This window comes from Dasypus novemcinctus, chromosome 11 (assembly GCF_030445035.2).
Source record: "Dasypus novemcinctus isolate mDasNov1 chromosome 11, mDasNov1.1.hap2, whole genome shotgun sequence".
Classification (NCBI taxonomy): domain Eukaryota; kingdom Metazoa; phylum Chordata; class Mammalia; order Cingulata; family Dasypodidae; genus Dasypus; species Dasypus novemcinctus.
Window position 1 is genome coordinate 103,184,961 of NC_080683.1, and position 15,344 is coordinate 103,200,304.

Here is a 15,344-nt window from a genome sequence, read left to right on the forward strand (position 1 = left end):
GCGAGCCGCCTCTAATTGCTGCTCTGCTCTAGAGTGGAGTGGCTCCTCCTCTCCCATCCTCACAAAAGACAAGAAAGGGGTAACCTTTATCTCACAAAATTGCTTACTCCCTGCCATATAAAAGGAAAGGTGGACTATGGCCAAGCTCTCCCTCTCATCTTTGCATATACTGTAACCAGCTTCCTCCCTCAGCCTTGGACAGCAGCCTCCAGACACCCCTGGACTGATGTGAAGAAAGAGCCTGCATCTCCCGATTGGGGGTTGGGAAACATGGTCTTCTTTCTGTGTGACCAAAGCCCAGCTATAGCGCAGAGTCTCTGCTACTAGAGAATAAGGGAGCACAGAGACTGGGGGACAATTAGCAGCCTCTGATGTGGGGACATCTCCCCTGTGAGGAGTAGGCAGGTTATTCAGTAAATGGTAGTGGTAATAAAAGGGGCAGAAAAAACTTCATATTCTCATGTTATACCATATAAAAATTGAGTGTTAAATTAAACCATTTAACACTAAAGAAAATATAGATACCTAACTGACTTCTGGATAGCAAATAATTTCTGTACACAAAAACAATGGGAAAAAATCCTCTCCACCCAACCCACTATCCCACCAAAATACCCAATTTTTAAAAGAAAACAGAAAAGACTGGAACCAGAATTGAAGACATACAAATAGGCAATAAAGACATCTAAAAATATTCAGAGTTATTAGTAGTCAAAGACATGCAAATTAAATAAAATAATTTTTGGACTATTGATTAGCAAACTCTCTGAACTTAATAATGCTGGACTCCTATGCTCTGAATAAATCGGAAATCTTGTACAATTCTTTTGCAAAGACATTTGACAGTAATGTGAAGGGCATTTTAAGAATGTCATGTATCTAGATACACCGACAATGGTTTATGTATAATTATAATTGAAAATAGCAAAAACTGGAGCAAACACGTTAAGTATTAGAATATCTAAATAAGATATTATGTGCATATCAGAGACTATCTCAATGTTATTCTAAAAGAAATATGCTAAGTCCCTCAAGAGACTTTCAAAAGTAGATTTAAACATGTTTTGAATGTTGATTGCATCATTGAAATATGTTTATCATTTCCCAAAGGGAGAGAACACATATTTGTTCCTCGAGTTCTATGGTGTTTAGCAGAAGAAAAAGTCAGTGATGTTACTTTCAGTAATGTTTTGTCTATTATGAAAATATATTGATAATGATTGGAAAAGGAAATATGAATTAATAGATAGACTGTATGTGTAGGGGAAAAACAAATTCTTTTGAAATATGAGAACCAGTATATTCTAAACTAGCAAGGATAACTTTAAGAGAATAACGTAATTGTTCAATGAAATTTAGTATTGCTTAATTGAATTCTGTCATTGCTGAAAAATATAAACAGAAAATGATGGTTAGAAATTGTGTTAAGTAATGGATATCATAAATTAGATATTAAAAGTTATATTTTATAACCTCTGGTCATCTGGTTCCAAAGGCTTCTTCTGAAGAATAAAATATGTATTTATTCTTTACAAACTTCCAACAAGTGGCTGCATTATATTTCTTTTTTTTTTTTTCATATAATTGGTTATTCTGAGTTAGTGTCCTTAGTTTGTAGAATGATGTCGCTGGTTCACTCTCAGACAACTCTGACCCTGCAGCAGTGCCTCTCTTTCTCATTTCTTGTTGGGTCTTGCTTGTGTATCTGTGCTGCTGTGTCACCTCTTAAGTGACAAGGTATTAATTAGCCTGTTTTCTGTGATAGTGCCTTTCAAAGTCAGTGGGATTCTGTTTGTGGACTCTATGCTGTATTAACACATGACTAGAGTTTATTATCACTGCTCAATTATTTATTTGGGAAAACACACTGACAGATGCCACTTGGCATCCTGGACAGCATTTCGCTTTCTCATTTTAGAAGTGCTTCCTTTTAAAATTCGTTAAAATGATTCACTTGAATGACCTTCAACATACTTGTACTTATTGATAGTGTTTTCTCTAACAACAGTATCAAAACAACCCATTTATAATAGTTCAGTCTATTAGAGATCATATACTTCATTTTCCTTTGGCCCAGGAAATAAATTAACTGTTTCATTGGATGTGGCCTTGGGCAGAAGCCCTGTGTAACTCTCCATTTTGTGAGCTAACTGTATTTTCACCTACCAGTTCAGAATTTGTCATTTCTTTCCTGATTTTTGGCAACTTGAAAATGGACATGATCTAAAGGAAAAGCACAAAGAGTAATGATCCTTGTGTAATAAAGTGAACTATTCCCTGGGGAATTTTCTTGCTTATAAAGGATAAATAATTAATGAGAGTGGTTGACTGATGTGCCCAGAACTTCAGTAACGTTATTGAACTTACATAGATGTATACATTTCCTTAGAGAAATATAGCCTTAATGATAATCAGACTTTTTAAAAAGTAGCATGCACTGTGATATTTTGAAAAGTATTCCTGAAATTGCTGGTTAAAGTTAATTTTGAGACTCTAAATGGTTTTGCCTTTTGTTTTCCAGCTGGAAAATTATTCGTTGCACCTTTAATCCTGGTTTTGGGATTAGCTCTAGGGGCCATAGCAGTTGTAATCGGTAAGAAACACTAAAATGTATCTGAGATTAGAATTCTCTGAGTGTCATAGAGAGAATATGAATGAAATGTAATGGTGTGAATCATTTATTAAGTGGACATGATTTCTGTTCCAGGCTTGCTTTAAAGGGATGAACCTTGGCCTACCAGGAGGAAGATTATATTTTATATAAGTCGTCCACATATGATTTTTAAACTCAGAGGAGCTTGTTCCATGTAGAATGTATCATGTTTTTAGTTTAATTTTGATTTATGCAACTTATGAAGTATTATTGGCCACCCTCTTTAAATACCAAGATTAGTCAACTGATACTTTAGTGGAAGAGTTCACTAAAGACTAGAACATAGATTTTCCAGTTCTGAGTTCAGATTGGAGCACCAAAGAAAACAGGTTCTGGTGTACCCTTCCTTAGGTGCTTGGTTTGGTCTTGTGAAAAAACGTGCCCTAGGTGAAGAAGATTCCTTTGATGTATATAGGAACGTATTTCTGTGAGTGCTGACAGATAAAAATGTATCTGCGATTTGTGTAGTTTTAGTTATACAAGTCTGTTAAAATACCTATTTTGAAGCAGTCACTTGCCACTTCTGGCTTGTATCAGAATAACCCAGAGGGCATGGGAAATTACAGATTCCTGGCCTCACCTGCAGAGTCTCTGATTCAGTAGGTCTGTGGTAGGGCCATGGATTTGTATCTCTAAAAACTTCCCAGGAAGTGCTGGTGTTGCTGGTACAAGGACCACAGTTTGAGAACCATTTCATTAAAGAATTTTAAATTAAATGCTATAGATAAAGGCTGCTTTGGTGATGACTCCATATAGTATGTGCAGGACCGATAGAATTTTGGAGTAACAGACATGTAAATTCTTGTAGTGAGTCAGGGCTGGATGAGATAGATGTAATTATCATTCATATTTTACAGTTGAGGAAATTAAGCCTTTCTGGGAGCCCAGAAGCAGTGGAACTGGAAATCAAGCCTGACATTTGGCTCCACAGCCCATTTTCTTAACTAAAATGCTACCCTGCCTAAAACGAAAGTATAAATATACTAGTGTGTAAATGATAGGACTGTGGCTAATAAAGAGAACTTAGTCCTAAGGCTTGGGCTTAAAGGGTGAGGGAGGGAAGAGCTAACAGGAAATAATAACTAATGAAATCTTTTAGACATTAATGAGTTTCCTAGCATAAAACCCTTTCCAGTTTCATGTATTTCTAAGTAATGATTATGTAAACAGTTTGCAAATAACTCAAAATGGAGAATTTAAGGTATATAAACCTAAATGCCTCTCCTAATTTTTTTTTCCTTGATCCTCAGGTTTATTTGTATTTCCTATCTATTGCCTTTGTAAAAAACAGAGAAAACGATCACGGACAGGTATGCACTGGTAAAAGGCAGATAAATGAGTTCATTTGAACAAAGCTGGGCCCAGCCGAAGCTCTACAGAATGGCACACCCATCTGTGAGTCACGTCTTGGGAAACACAGAGCGGAATCTTCTGCTGTCTCCTCTCCCCATGGTTCTCTGCAGGCCACAATGCCTCTGGCTACGGTGCACTCCCGCCCTCTGTCCCACCCCTTTCCCTGTATGGATTGCTGCTTCTACAAAATTTGGTCACTTTCACAGACACAAGACTGAGCATCTGTATCATAACTCTGACCTTCTTCATGGTTCTTTGAAGAAAATATTTTAATTAAGAACCACTTATCCTCAAAATTGTTCTGAGCACGCCTCTCCTGAGCATTGCTTGGACTGTGTTTGAACCCTGAATCTCCCTCCAGGCCATCTGGTGAGATGTGGTAGGAGGAGCTGGAGTCCCACCTGTACCAATAAGTAAAGCTGTTTTCCGAAGATGAAGGCTCAACTCTTGTACCTGTTTCATCTATGGCCCGGGGAGTTATTGAAATGTCTATGTGTAGGGGTATAAATGTGGCTTTCTATATATACAGTACACTATATATATAGTGTTAAAACTAGGCCCAGTAACCTTGTGCTTGTCTAGTTCCATGCCTCTGCGCTATTTTTCCACATTCACCTAGAGCTGTTTAAAGATGGTGGTTCCTTTGTGGACGTAGTTTGGTAATATACTGAATTAAAGTCAATATAGACAACAGGCTATTTCAATATTGACCTTCTCTCTTTCTTGCTCTCCCTTTTTGTCATACACACAGAAAGTTGTGCAGTGTAAACTGCAAAACTGATAGGCTGCTTTTAGGAAATTCTCACTCTTTTCACATTTCTTCTATTTTGGCCTTCTTGCTTCACTGTATAAATAAATCTTTCAGACAAGATTAGTGAATCCAAAGAAAAGTTTAGTAGAAGAGATTGGCTTAAGTCTTTAAACAAATCCCTAATCTGTTAAATTATTGTCAGGTTATAATTACAAATAATTCTGCTTTGTATCAAGGTTTTACATTATTTAATACCCCACCTTCTCCTTTTCTCTCTTTTTTTGTTACTGAGGTTTTCATAAAAACAAATACTACTTTGAAGGATTTTTTTTATGTTTATTGCTCAATACCATAATAATCTGTTGGTATCTTATGGAGGGATAATTTGAAAACAAAACTTTTTGTGTTCTTGGGTATATCTAAAACATAAATCACTTTTGGTGATGCAAACAAAAAGAAATGAAGGAAATATTTTCAGAAAGTTTTTAAAAACTGAGAAGTCTTTAAAAATAAGAAAAGGTCAAGTAAACTGATTAGTTTTCATCATGGAAATTCATCATCAGAAAGGAAGACCTTAAGAAGCCTGAAGTTTCCAATTCTCTCCAACTTCTTAAAATTGGCTATTTGCCATAGATGTAGCATATATAGGTCAGAAACACTGTGTGATTTAAAATAGGTTATGTGATCAAACATGCATTAACATGGATAATTTGTCTTCGTTGGGCTTCATAACATAAGGACATTTGTCATTTTTGTTTGGTCAGAAAGTCCATGGTAGTGAAGTTTGTTTACATGGGCAACGAGTCACCATGTTACCATTCTTTCTGAGAACCCTCAGAATAGCTTTGCCACAGCTCTGGACTACTTGTCTATTTCCAGGAAGAGGAGAGTATGCCATTTATAGTTCTGGAATAACATATTTCTAAAATGTAACATGATGTAAGAAAAAAGTGAGTCTCTGACTTTCACAAATTAATCTTAGCATTCCTCCATTCATCTATCCACCCATCCATTCATTCAACAAAGATTTGAGTGCCTGTTCTAGGTGCTCTAGCATTAAGAGTGGAAGAGTGAAACTTTCTAGCTTAAATCCATGTATTACTGTCTTAAAAGTGCTTAGTTTTTATAAATATGTCTGTTCTGGACCTAGGCCTTAGTTTTGTGATATATGAATACGATCAATTCTAAATCTAGTGAATATATGTTTGGTATACATATATATGTACAGAAAATATTTCCAGAGTTGCATATGAATATATATGTCACAGACATATGTACCACCTGGTTGAATAATATGCTCTTTGGTCTTAGATAATCTATCTTCTTAGGTTATTGTATCTGTTGTCTGCGGCCTGCTCAGGGATTTTTATTCCTTTCTTTAAATAACTTATCTTTTGGAGATATTTTTATATTATTTAAAACTTTTCCAATATTCCAATTACAAAGCCAGGACTATTACCAAATAGTGAAAGCTGTTCCATCAATGTTTGAGAATAGTGTGCATTGTACTGCACAGGATTTTCATTTTTCTATTGCACAGATTTTTAAAAAATTAATATATGCATTTTTCTCTTTAAAAGTTCATATATATGGTAGGCCTTTCCCTGCTGATGACTTAAAATAATGATTGGTGATTTTTTTACTAAGTTTCATCAATATCTTAAAAAGAGAAATAAGAATTAAAAGAGTTATTTTTATGTTAGTGCCAACATTGAAGGTAAAACTATAGCCGTAACTTTGGGGGTAAATTCTAAAAACTACTTAGAAAAGAAGCATATGCATAAAATATCTTTCTATCCAAAGCTTGCCATTTTTTTTTATGAGTTTTTATTCTAAATTTAATACATACTCCTTTTCAAAAATAAAACCATATAGAATTATAAAATACGATTTCCTCTGCTTTTCCCACCCCTTATTTGCTAGGGGTAACCACTGTTAGTGGTTTGATATGTGTCTTCCCAGACCCTCTACAAATCTATTGGGGGGGAGCAGAATATGTGTATCAGTTTTATACAAATAGACTAATATTCTTACTGTCCTCTGACTATTTTTCATTTTGACATCTATCAATGGACACTTTTCCATAAGAGTTTAAATAGATTTACTCATTCTTTTGTAAAGTACTTCATATTTCACAGTGGGGCTATAATGTAATTTATTTAATTAACCCCCTATTGGATGGACATTGAGATTGTTTTTACTTGTCTTACTACAAAGTATCAGTGAAGATCCTTTTGCATATACTTTTTACACTTCTGTGAACATTTCCATGGGTTCTTAAATTTGGCTTCTACTGGATGTTTGTAGCAAAAATTGTAATGCTTTTTCACTGAATGAGATCATAGATATAGTGATTTTGAGAGCCTTCTTTTGGAGGAAAAAAAAAGATTGTATAAGCATGCATAATTTTTAAAGAAAAGCCTCTTTTGCAGGATAATTTCCCCTGCCTGTTTAGCCAAATAAATACCTTGCCAAAAAATTATAATCTTTTTTTCCAATAGAAATAAAATGTGATGGGGTATCTATAAGATGATGTGAGAAATATGCATTGACGTTTGGATTGTTTAGTTATAAAACAAGAGATTTAAATGAAATTGTTAAGCCAAATTGATGATGTTTGTCTATTTTTTTTAAACACTATCCATGTTCATGCATGTTGCTCCACAAAGGAACTTAACTATGCCAATGGAAAGGTAGGAAGCACTATGTTGTCACTTCTGAATACCCACAATTTATCCATAGAAAAATGAATTGGACCGTAAGTAAGGTTTGGTAGTTTGTTGGGGTATTAATAAATTGTGGAATGGTGTGAAACACTCATCTTGCAATGAATCCCAGCAGATCCCTAGGAATTTCTGAATAGGGAGTTAAGAGGAGAGAGGTCAGACCGTTTGCTGCAAGCAGCATCCTATTGCCAACACCTAGATTTTCTGATGGGTTCTATTGTATCAGAACAGGAGATCAGACAGGAAAACAATCAAGGGTAATTAAACACCAGTCAGGTTACAACATGATATCTTTAATTGTACATTCTCTGCTTGGTGTCAGGAGACAGTGGTGCCTGTCATGAAATTCCTGCTCCTATGCCACTTGCATTTATTGAGTCCTGAGGCCCCGAGTGGGTCTGTATCTTTCCCATCATCCAAATATAGGGTCCTCACTTAAAAGAGAGTAAGAGAAACCTGAGGGGGAGAAGAGCTCACCAGGGCGTGTGCAAAGCGTCAGTGTTCCTTCGTGGCCATGATCACACGAGTCCATCAACCCAGACATCCATCCAGTGTCTCCCTAGTTAAACAAATAGTTTTTCTCATACATTAGACTTGTATGCTGCCTGTTAAATGTATATTTATTTTTAAAAATGAGAGGCCTAAATAACACTAATTGGTATAATCTGTTAAGTACAAAAATAAGAAAATTCATGCCAAAAGCCATATTTAGATTTTTAACTTCGTTGTAAGCAAGCTGCACGTATGCCTTAATGCAAGCCCTCACATTGGATTGTATGCTTCTCCTTTCATATTTGTGGCCGAGATCAAGACCAATTATTTTAAGTAACATTACCTGTGATCAGCTTTGTTATTTTGTGTTAAGATCTATTATAAATGTAGCCTTAAAAGTCAATGATGCACTTTAAAAATATTTGTGCCATTTAAGTGATTTTAACAGCAAGGTTAAGGCAAATGATATATATATTTCAATTGAGACAGTAGAATAATGGTTTTATCAAATATGTGTCACCTCTTTAAATTTGGAGGGGAATCAGAAACAAATCTGAAAAAAATGTAGCAGAATTTCTGAAAATAATAATCCTGGAAAAGGGTATCAAGAGTTCAAACACAATAAATAATAGTTATTGAATTTTACTTAGTCAAGTGGGAATACTTGTTTAAAATAGAGTTAATTTCTGCTGAAAGTTTTAACTGCATTTTTCATATTTCATGAAATCTGCAAAAGAAGTTTCTCTGACTAGAAACATGAAAAATCAAACCTGCCACCAGTGTCTAGTTTTTGGAGCATATTTTATTTTCTCAAGTCATTGTAATTTAATCACAACAGTTTCCTCTTTGGAAAATAAGTTCCAAAATCACATTTTATACATCTTAAAATTTTATATATCCACTATTATTACTTCGATAAAACTGAAATAATTTTATAGAAGCACCATAAAGCACTTTGGGCTGAATAAAATCACAGACACCCAAAATTTGGGCAGCATTCAGGATTACTTTAGGTGCAGACCAATGATCCAGACCTTTCAGATAGAAATGCAGTGCAACCCATGTGGAACTTGGTTTAGAGGATAAGGCTATTCTCATTTCATAGCCAACTATCATGTGGGGCGTCTGTTGTATGTCACTGTCATGAGGCCAGAATTTGAGTTGACTTGATCCAAATCCAAGTAACAGCGAGTCACAGTAGAGAGAAGCTGTTGTCATCTTCTATTTGGTGGCTTTGCTGAGGCTTTAATATCTCATGTACCTTCTAGATCCCCATATATATGGCCAGTGTTAGTAACATATAACTATGTGTATTACAATTTTATTCTTTCGAAGAAGTAGACATTACTGATTAAAGAAGTGACAACTTAAAGAACAACAGGACGGATTTAAAAGGCAATAAATTTTTTAAACACATAAAACATTGCCACTGCCTTTATTTTCTAAAAGAAATTTCATTAAATATATTCTGCACCACTTAGATTAATACAAATTTATTAGCATAGAAAAGACCTTTTGGTTTTCAGTTCTATGTCATATTTGTCAGTCTATTCAATCATTAGTATTAAAATGACTTTCTTACCCGACTTGTGAAGTGATACCCACAACTTCAACATCAAACTCGTGGTTTCTCTTCGTTTCCTTGGTTGTCTTGCTTTATTCCTCCTCAGTCCCCTTCCCAGTTTGGCCAAGGGTGGGATAAATTCTCTCTCACCATTAACTCTTTTGACTCAAATGAAATTAAATTCAATTACTGAAAGGACTCCACAGTTTATCTCTGAGAGTGAGCATACTTTACCTTGGCTTATTTTACTTGTAAATTAAAATGTATCAGGAGTGCCTGGAACTCTTTTTCCCTCTTCCTTGGTCGGAGTTGGGGAGAACCCTGCCTAACCATCTTCCAAGAAGTAAGTCAAATGAATGCAAAGATGTAATTTGGATCAGAGGGCCCTAATAATACCCTTAAGATTCAGAAATTGCTTCATAAGTATTGTTAAGGCCAATGTTGCATTTGTATATTAGTTGAACAGAAAGCACATGTGGACATTCATCAGCCTAACCTCGTGTCGTTCAGGATTCATCCAGAGTGGCCAAATGTTCTTTATGTTCATGGTCTTTGTTTCATCAAAAATTCTTACAGTTTGGACTTGTGACTGGGTTTATAGAGTGTATAGCATTTGCATATAAGATTCAACCATGGATTCACACTCTGAACACTATTAGACTTTTTGATACTCTGTAGTAGATCACATTGAATGTAACTGAGATTAACCCTGTTCTAGAAAAAGCATTTGTCATTTGCCAGTGTTTAACTTTTTCGTTGATATGATTAAGATATAAGGCACACTCAACTAGTGAGCGAAAGATAGATTTATTATTATAGTCTTAGTACATGACTTAGAATAGTTCAAAGAAAGTTAAATTTGGGTGATAAAGGGCCCCAGAAATTGCTGAAATAATGTCACTTCAGATTTGCCCTTGTTGCTGGCAAGCTGTGCTTTTGGTCATTGGTTCCCCACAAATTTGTGATATGTTCACTCCTGCCCCAGCTGGACATTCTCAACATTAAGATTTTAAGCCACATCTTTAAAATGGCATTTTTTTCCTTAACATTTTACTTCTGTATCAAAATATAGTTTTATTGTTTATTTTAAACAAATATCATCTAAACATTTACTAGAAATACCTAAAAAATTTTTGTAATCTGTGGAAAATTTCATAGTTTATGTTCTTTTATGAAGAAAATGCTGGATAAAGGTGTCATGATTTAGAATCACTCAACTACAGACCTTTTTTCTTGTCAACTTATAAGACCCAGTTATTTATAAAATTCCAAATGAGAACCCTTCAATTGCTTACTTTTGAGATTTGATCATTTTTGTCATAATTAAAATACTGTAGATGATAAAAAATTTGAGCAACCTTATATTTCATGTGAAATCTAGAATAGTAGTTGGTTTCATATTACCATTGACAGGGACAATGTCAAAGATTTTTATTATGAAAATTAATTGACAATCTCATTGCTTATGAAAGTAATGATTAACATGTAATAAGTAGAAGATTCTGAGAGATCACAGAAAATATTTCAGTGTAGAAGGAACACAACAACCATGGTATTAAATGTTATTAAAATATGTTAACAAAACAAAGCTATGTTAACACATTTTTATTAAGAAGCCACAACAGTTAGTTGTCTTGTTTATATTTTAAACAAAATTGATTATAAGACGTTTTCATGAAACATTTATATTTATGTATACCTGTTGCAAAACTGTGGAATAATTAAATTATTCATGTTCTCTTTTTTTTTTTTTTACAAAGAATGTAAAACTCTAAAAAGATAAACATTTGGGTGTTTAATCTGTCATTGCTGTATATTCAAAAATTGCCATTTCTAAGGAATAACTAATTTCCTATCTGAAGGATCAGAATATATTCTATTTTAATTGTATTCTCATGAAAAATAGCAAACAAGGGTAAATTTCTTAATTTAAAAATGAGTAACTTTCCCAAGTAACTTATCTGTCATTTCATTGTATTGCATATATTTGGTTTTCTGCAAAATTTTTAGCCATTTTAAAAAATTATGTCATAATATTTATCATGTTTACAATGAGCCTGGTTGAAAAGAGTTCTGTTTTCTTTGCTTTTTTCGGTGTTTCATTGGTCATCCTGTTAATCTTGGATATTCCTCAAACTCTATGGAGGAAACCATATTGAATATATTTTAAGAGGCTGTTAGAAATAAAATAAGAAAATAGACAATATTAATATTCTTATGTAGAATTCCCTGGAAAGAAAATGGACCCAGAAAAAAAAACATGCTATTAGATGAAAATGTTAGAAAATAAGGATTACTTAAGACTTTAATTTCTTAGATTATTAGATTAATAACTTCTCACTTCCAAATGATAATTTCATGCTTTTTTCCAGTGAATTGTACTTATAGGATAGTATGTCTTTTCCCCACCATGTTAGTGTTTATACATCAATTACTGAAAAGAAAGGAAGAAATTGGTGAAGAAAACCAGGAAAACTGGGTTTATTCCCATTCCCCAATAGCACTAATGTCCCTTTAACCTTCCATATGGTGCTTTGTGATGAGAGTATATAACATTTATATATGTTATTAGTGCCTTATTTTTTTTCACTTGACCTTATTTCTTATCTAAAGAGCCATATATTTTTTGTGAGTGTTCTTTATTCCCTCTATTTAAAGTGCTTATGAAACAGTGTATCTTTAGAGATGTCTGTAGGCTGTGTTTTTCTACCTTAATCCACTGTATTCTCCCTAAAACGGTAGGTTAACCAATGATTTTTTTTTTCTTAAACTCATTATTCATTTTTACATTAATGTATTTTTAAAAAACCAGAAATTGAAACCATTAAAATTGAAATGTATTTTTAAACCACAAAAAGGACACTGATTATTAAAGTTCAAAACAGGAGTTGAAATGGCTATCAATCTTGATCCAGTTAGGACAAAATAACTTTATTGAATGCATGAAAAATGAAAATGACTATATGGTACTTCAAAAATTTCACCAATTCCCTACAATTTGTCTTTAGCAATATTTTATCAGTAACACATTTCCATGCAGCTGCTGGAGGACTGTGGTGTTTGCTATTTATGTGTTCTCCATTCACAGTGGACTCTATCAGCTTTGAGCCATTTTGTACATTTTGTATTATTTTGCTCTTCTAGGTCAGTGCCTTTTGTTTTAGCTTTATACACAGTGCTGGTTTTGTTGTATTCTTTATGTATCATAGTATATAATTCAGCTTTTCCTGATGAATGTATGATGAATAATTGAAATAAACCATATATATGCTTAGAAAAGACAAAGACACGGGTGGTATATGCAAATATGTGTAAATATTTGGCCAAAAAGAAGGTAAAGAATCCTCCATCCAACAGTTACGTCCTGCTGGACAGGACCCGGAAAGGAACAGACTTTTTTAAGCAGTGAAATTGAAAAATGCATTACCTCAAGAATTTTCAGTGGATGTGTGTCAGTACAGCTCTTTCTTACTTAGTAAATACACCGTCACTTGCTGCTGGCAGTAAAATCAACCCAAGTGCTAGATCATGCAAATTTTAGTAGCAAGTCTTTCAAAAGATGGATCCCTTGTGATACTTTAGAGGCTTCATTTGGGACGTTTGGTAATGTCCCTATGGCCTTTTGTAATTGTTGGGCTTTTTAAAAATTATTGTTGTTGGTTGTTTTAAAATGGAAGGGTGGTCTTAATCACAGGATCAGATCTCATGGAAGAATAAAAAGGCACTCCCACTCTACTTGGATAAAAGCTATAACGGGAATCAAACTCTTTTGATTGTCACTGTATGAGATGTTTCATTGTATGGATTACTGTGGAGTGCTGTTTACTCACATGATGTGTTCAATACATCATGCATTGTCATCTAGCAATGCCTAATAAAAGTTTTAAGAGAGAAGACTTCTGCTTTTTTCCCCAATACCTTCAGAATTTAAAGAAACTATAAGGTGACATTTGACAGTACCAAAACCCCATGTACATCACTAATTTGGAAAGAGTTTTTATGGGAGTCATTTCTGTACTCTAGTCTAAGAATCTGGGATCTAGGAATAGGGATGCAGGAATGAAATGAGATTCGTGGCTGTGCCTTTTGGAAGACGGAATGTCTTAGGTTGCTGTGGCTTGTTTTCGGGAAAGAGCACAGAGTAGTGAAGATCAAACCAAGCAATCTGCCATCTGCATGGGGCGTGAGAGAAAAGCTGGGCAAATCCAGTGGAAGGAGGAGGTCAGCTTAGTGTGATCTCTGTCTAGACCATGCAGGCTGGATTGGGGTGGGAAAGCAGAATCCACTAAAAAGAAATTGACTCATCTCCTGGCCCCGGAGAGAGCGGCTTCCTCTCTCACTCCAGGAATGTAGTAGCACATCCTGATAATGTTGATGCAGGACTTTTGCATAACTTGAGTGTGCTCTTTCTGATATCCAGAGACCCAGACTAAATTGACGTGGGAGTCTCAATAATTTCCATTTATTCAACGTGTTTTTCCTGATTATAAAAGTAATGTCTCACCTTGCCTAATACCACACAAACAAATTAAAGGGAGATATTTCTTGGATTTATATGTGAAAGATAAAGCAGTAACTTTTCTCAGAAGAATACATAAGAGGATATACCTTGGGATAGGTAAAATACTTCCTAAATAGGACGTAAAAGGCCCTAGCTATGAAAGGAAAAAAGTGATAAAAGTTTGGATGCCTTAAGGGAGCAAAAAGGTAAGCCATGGACTGGGAGAAAATCTAAAATAATATATGTGGTAAAGGACTATCCAGACTATACAAAGAATATTTTTAAAGTAACCCAGTTACTTTAAAAAAGGGAGTGGCAAAGGACTTAAATAGGCACTTCAGGAAGATGCCAACACACATATGAAAAAGGGCTCAATATCATTACTCAATGGATAAAGCAAAATTTTTTTTTAAAGATTTATTTATCTCTCTCCCCTTCCCCGCCCCCCACCCCGGTTGTCTGTTCTCTGTGTCTATTCACTGCGTCGTCTTTGTCCGCTTCTGAAGTTGTCAGTGGCATGGGAATCTGTGTTTCTTTTTGTTGCGTCATCTTGTTGTGTCAGCTCTCTGTGTGTGCGGCGCCATTCCTGGGCAGGCTGCACTTTCTTTGCGCTGGACGGCTCTCCTTACAGGGCGCACTCCTTGCTCGTGGGGCTCCCCTACGCGGGGACACCCCTGCATGGCACAGCACTCCTTGCGCGCATCAGCACTGCACATGGGCCAGCTCCACACGGGTCAAGGAGGCCCGGGGTTTGAACCGCAAACCTCCCATCTGGTAGACGGACACCCTAACCACTGGGCCAAGTCCACCACCTAATAAAGCAAATTTAAATCACAAGTAGATACCACTTTGCCCCAGAATAAATGTTGCAATTTATTAAAGTCTGACAATACCAAGTGTTGCTGAGGATATGGTACAATTGGACTCAGTGGGGTGTAAATTGACGCACACTGTTTTTGAAAAATGTCTAGTTGTATCTACATAAACTAAATAAATATGCCTACCCTATAACCTACCATTTCCTCTCCAAGAGAAATGAGGACATTTCTTAACTAAAGGACATGTACAAGAATGTCCATCAGAAAAAATGTACAAAAAAATTGTACTTTATTCATACAATGGACTATACAGAACAAAAACAATGAATCAACTACTAGTGCATTCAAAAATATGGATGACTCTCATAGATACTATGTTAAGCAAAAGAGCCTAGACACAAAAGAGAGCTACTCCGTAGGATGACTTCATATGATGATCAAACAGACAAAACTAGTCAATGGTGACAGAAGTCAGAATAGTGATAA

General features: G+C 35.1%; 1 protein-coding gene across 1 annotated transcript in view; it reads left to right on the forward strand.

The window, feature by feature from the left end:
- The window catches only part of RNF217 (ring finger protein 217), a 129,000-nt gene extending 116,176 nt beyond the window's left edge, over positions 1-12,824 (forward strand). Inside the window, exons 5-6 of the mRNA XM_058307385.2 lie at positions 2,522-2,593; positions 3,904-12,824. Of these exons, the coding sequence (XP_058163368.1) occupies positions 2,522-2,593; positions 3,904-3,977 (146 nt within the window). The 3' untranslated portion in view covers positions 3,978-12,824. The remainder of the gene's footprint in view (positions 1-2,521; positions 2,594-3,903) is intronic.
- The last annotated feature ends 2,520 nt before the right edge of the window (positions 12,825-15,344 follow it).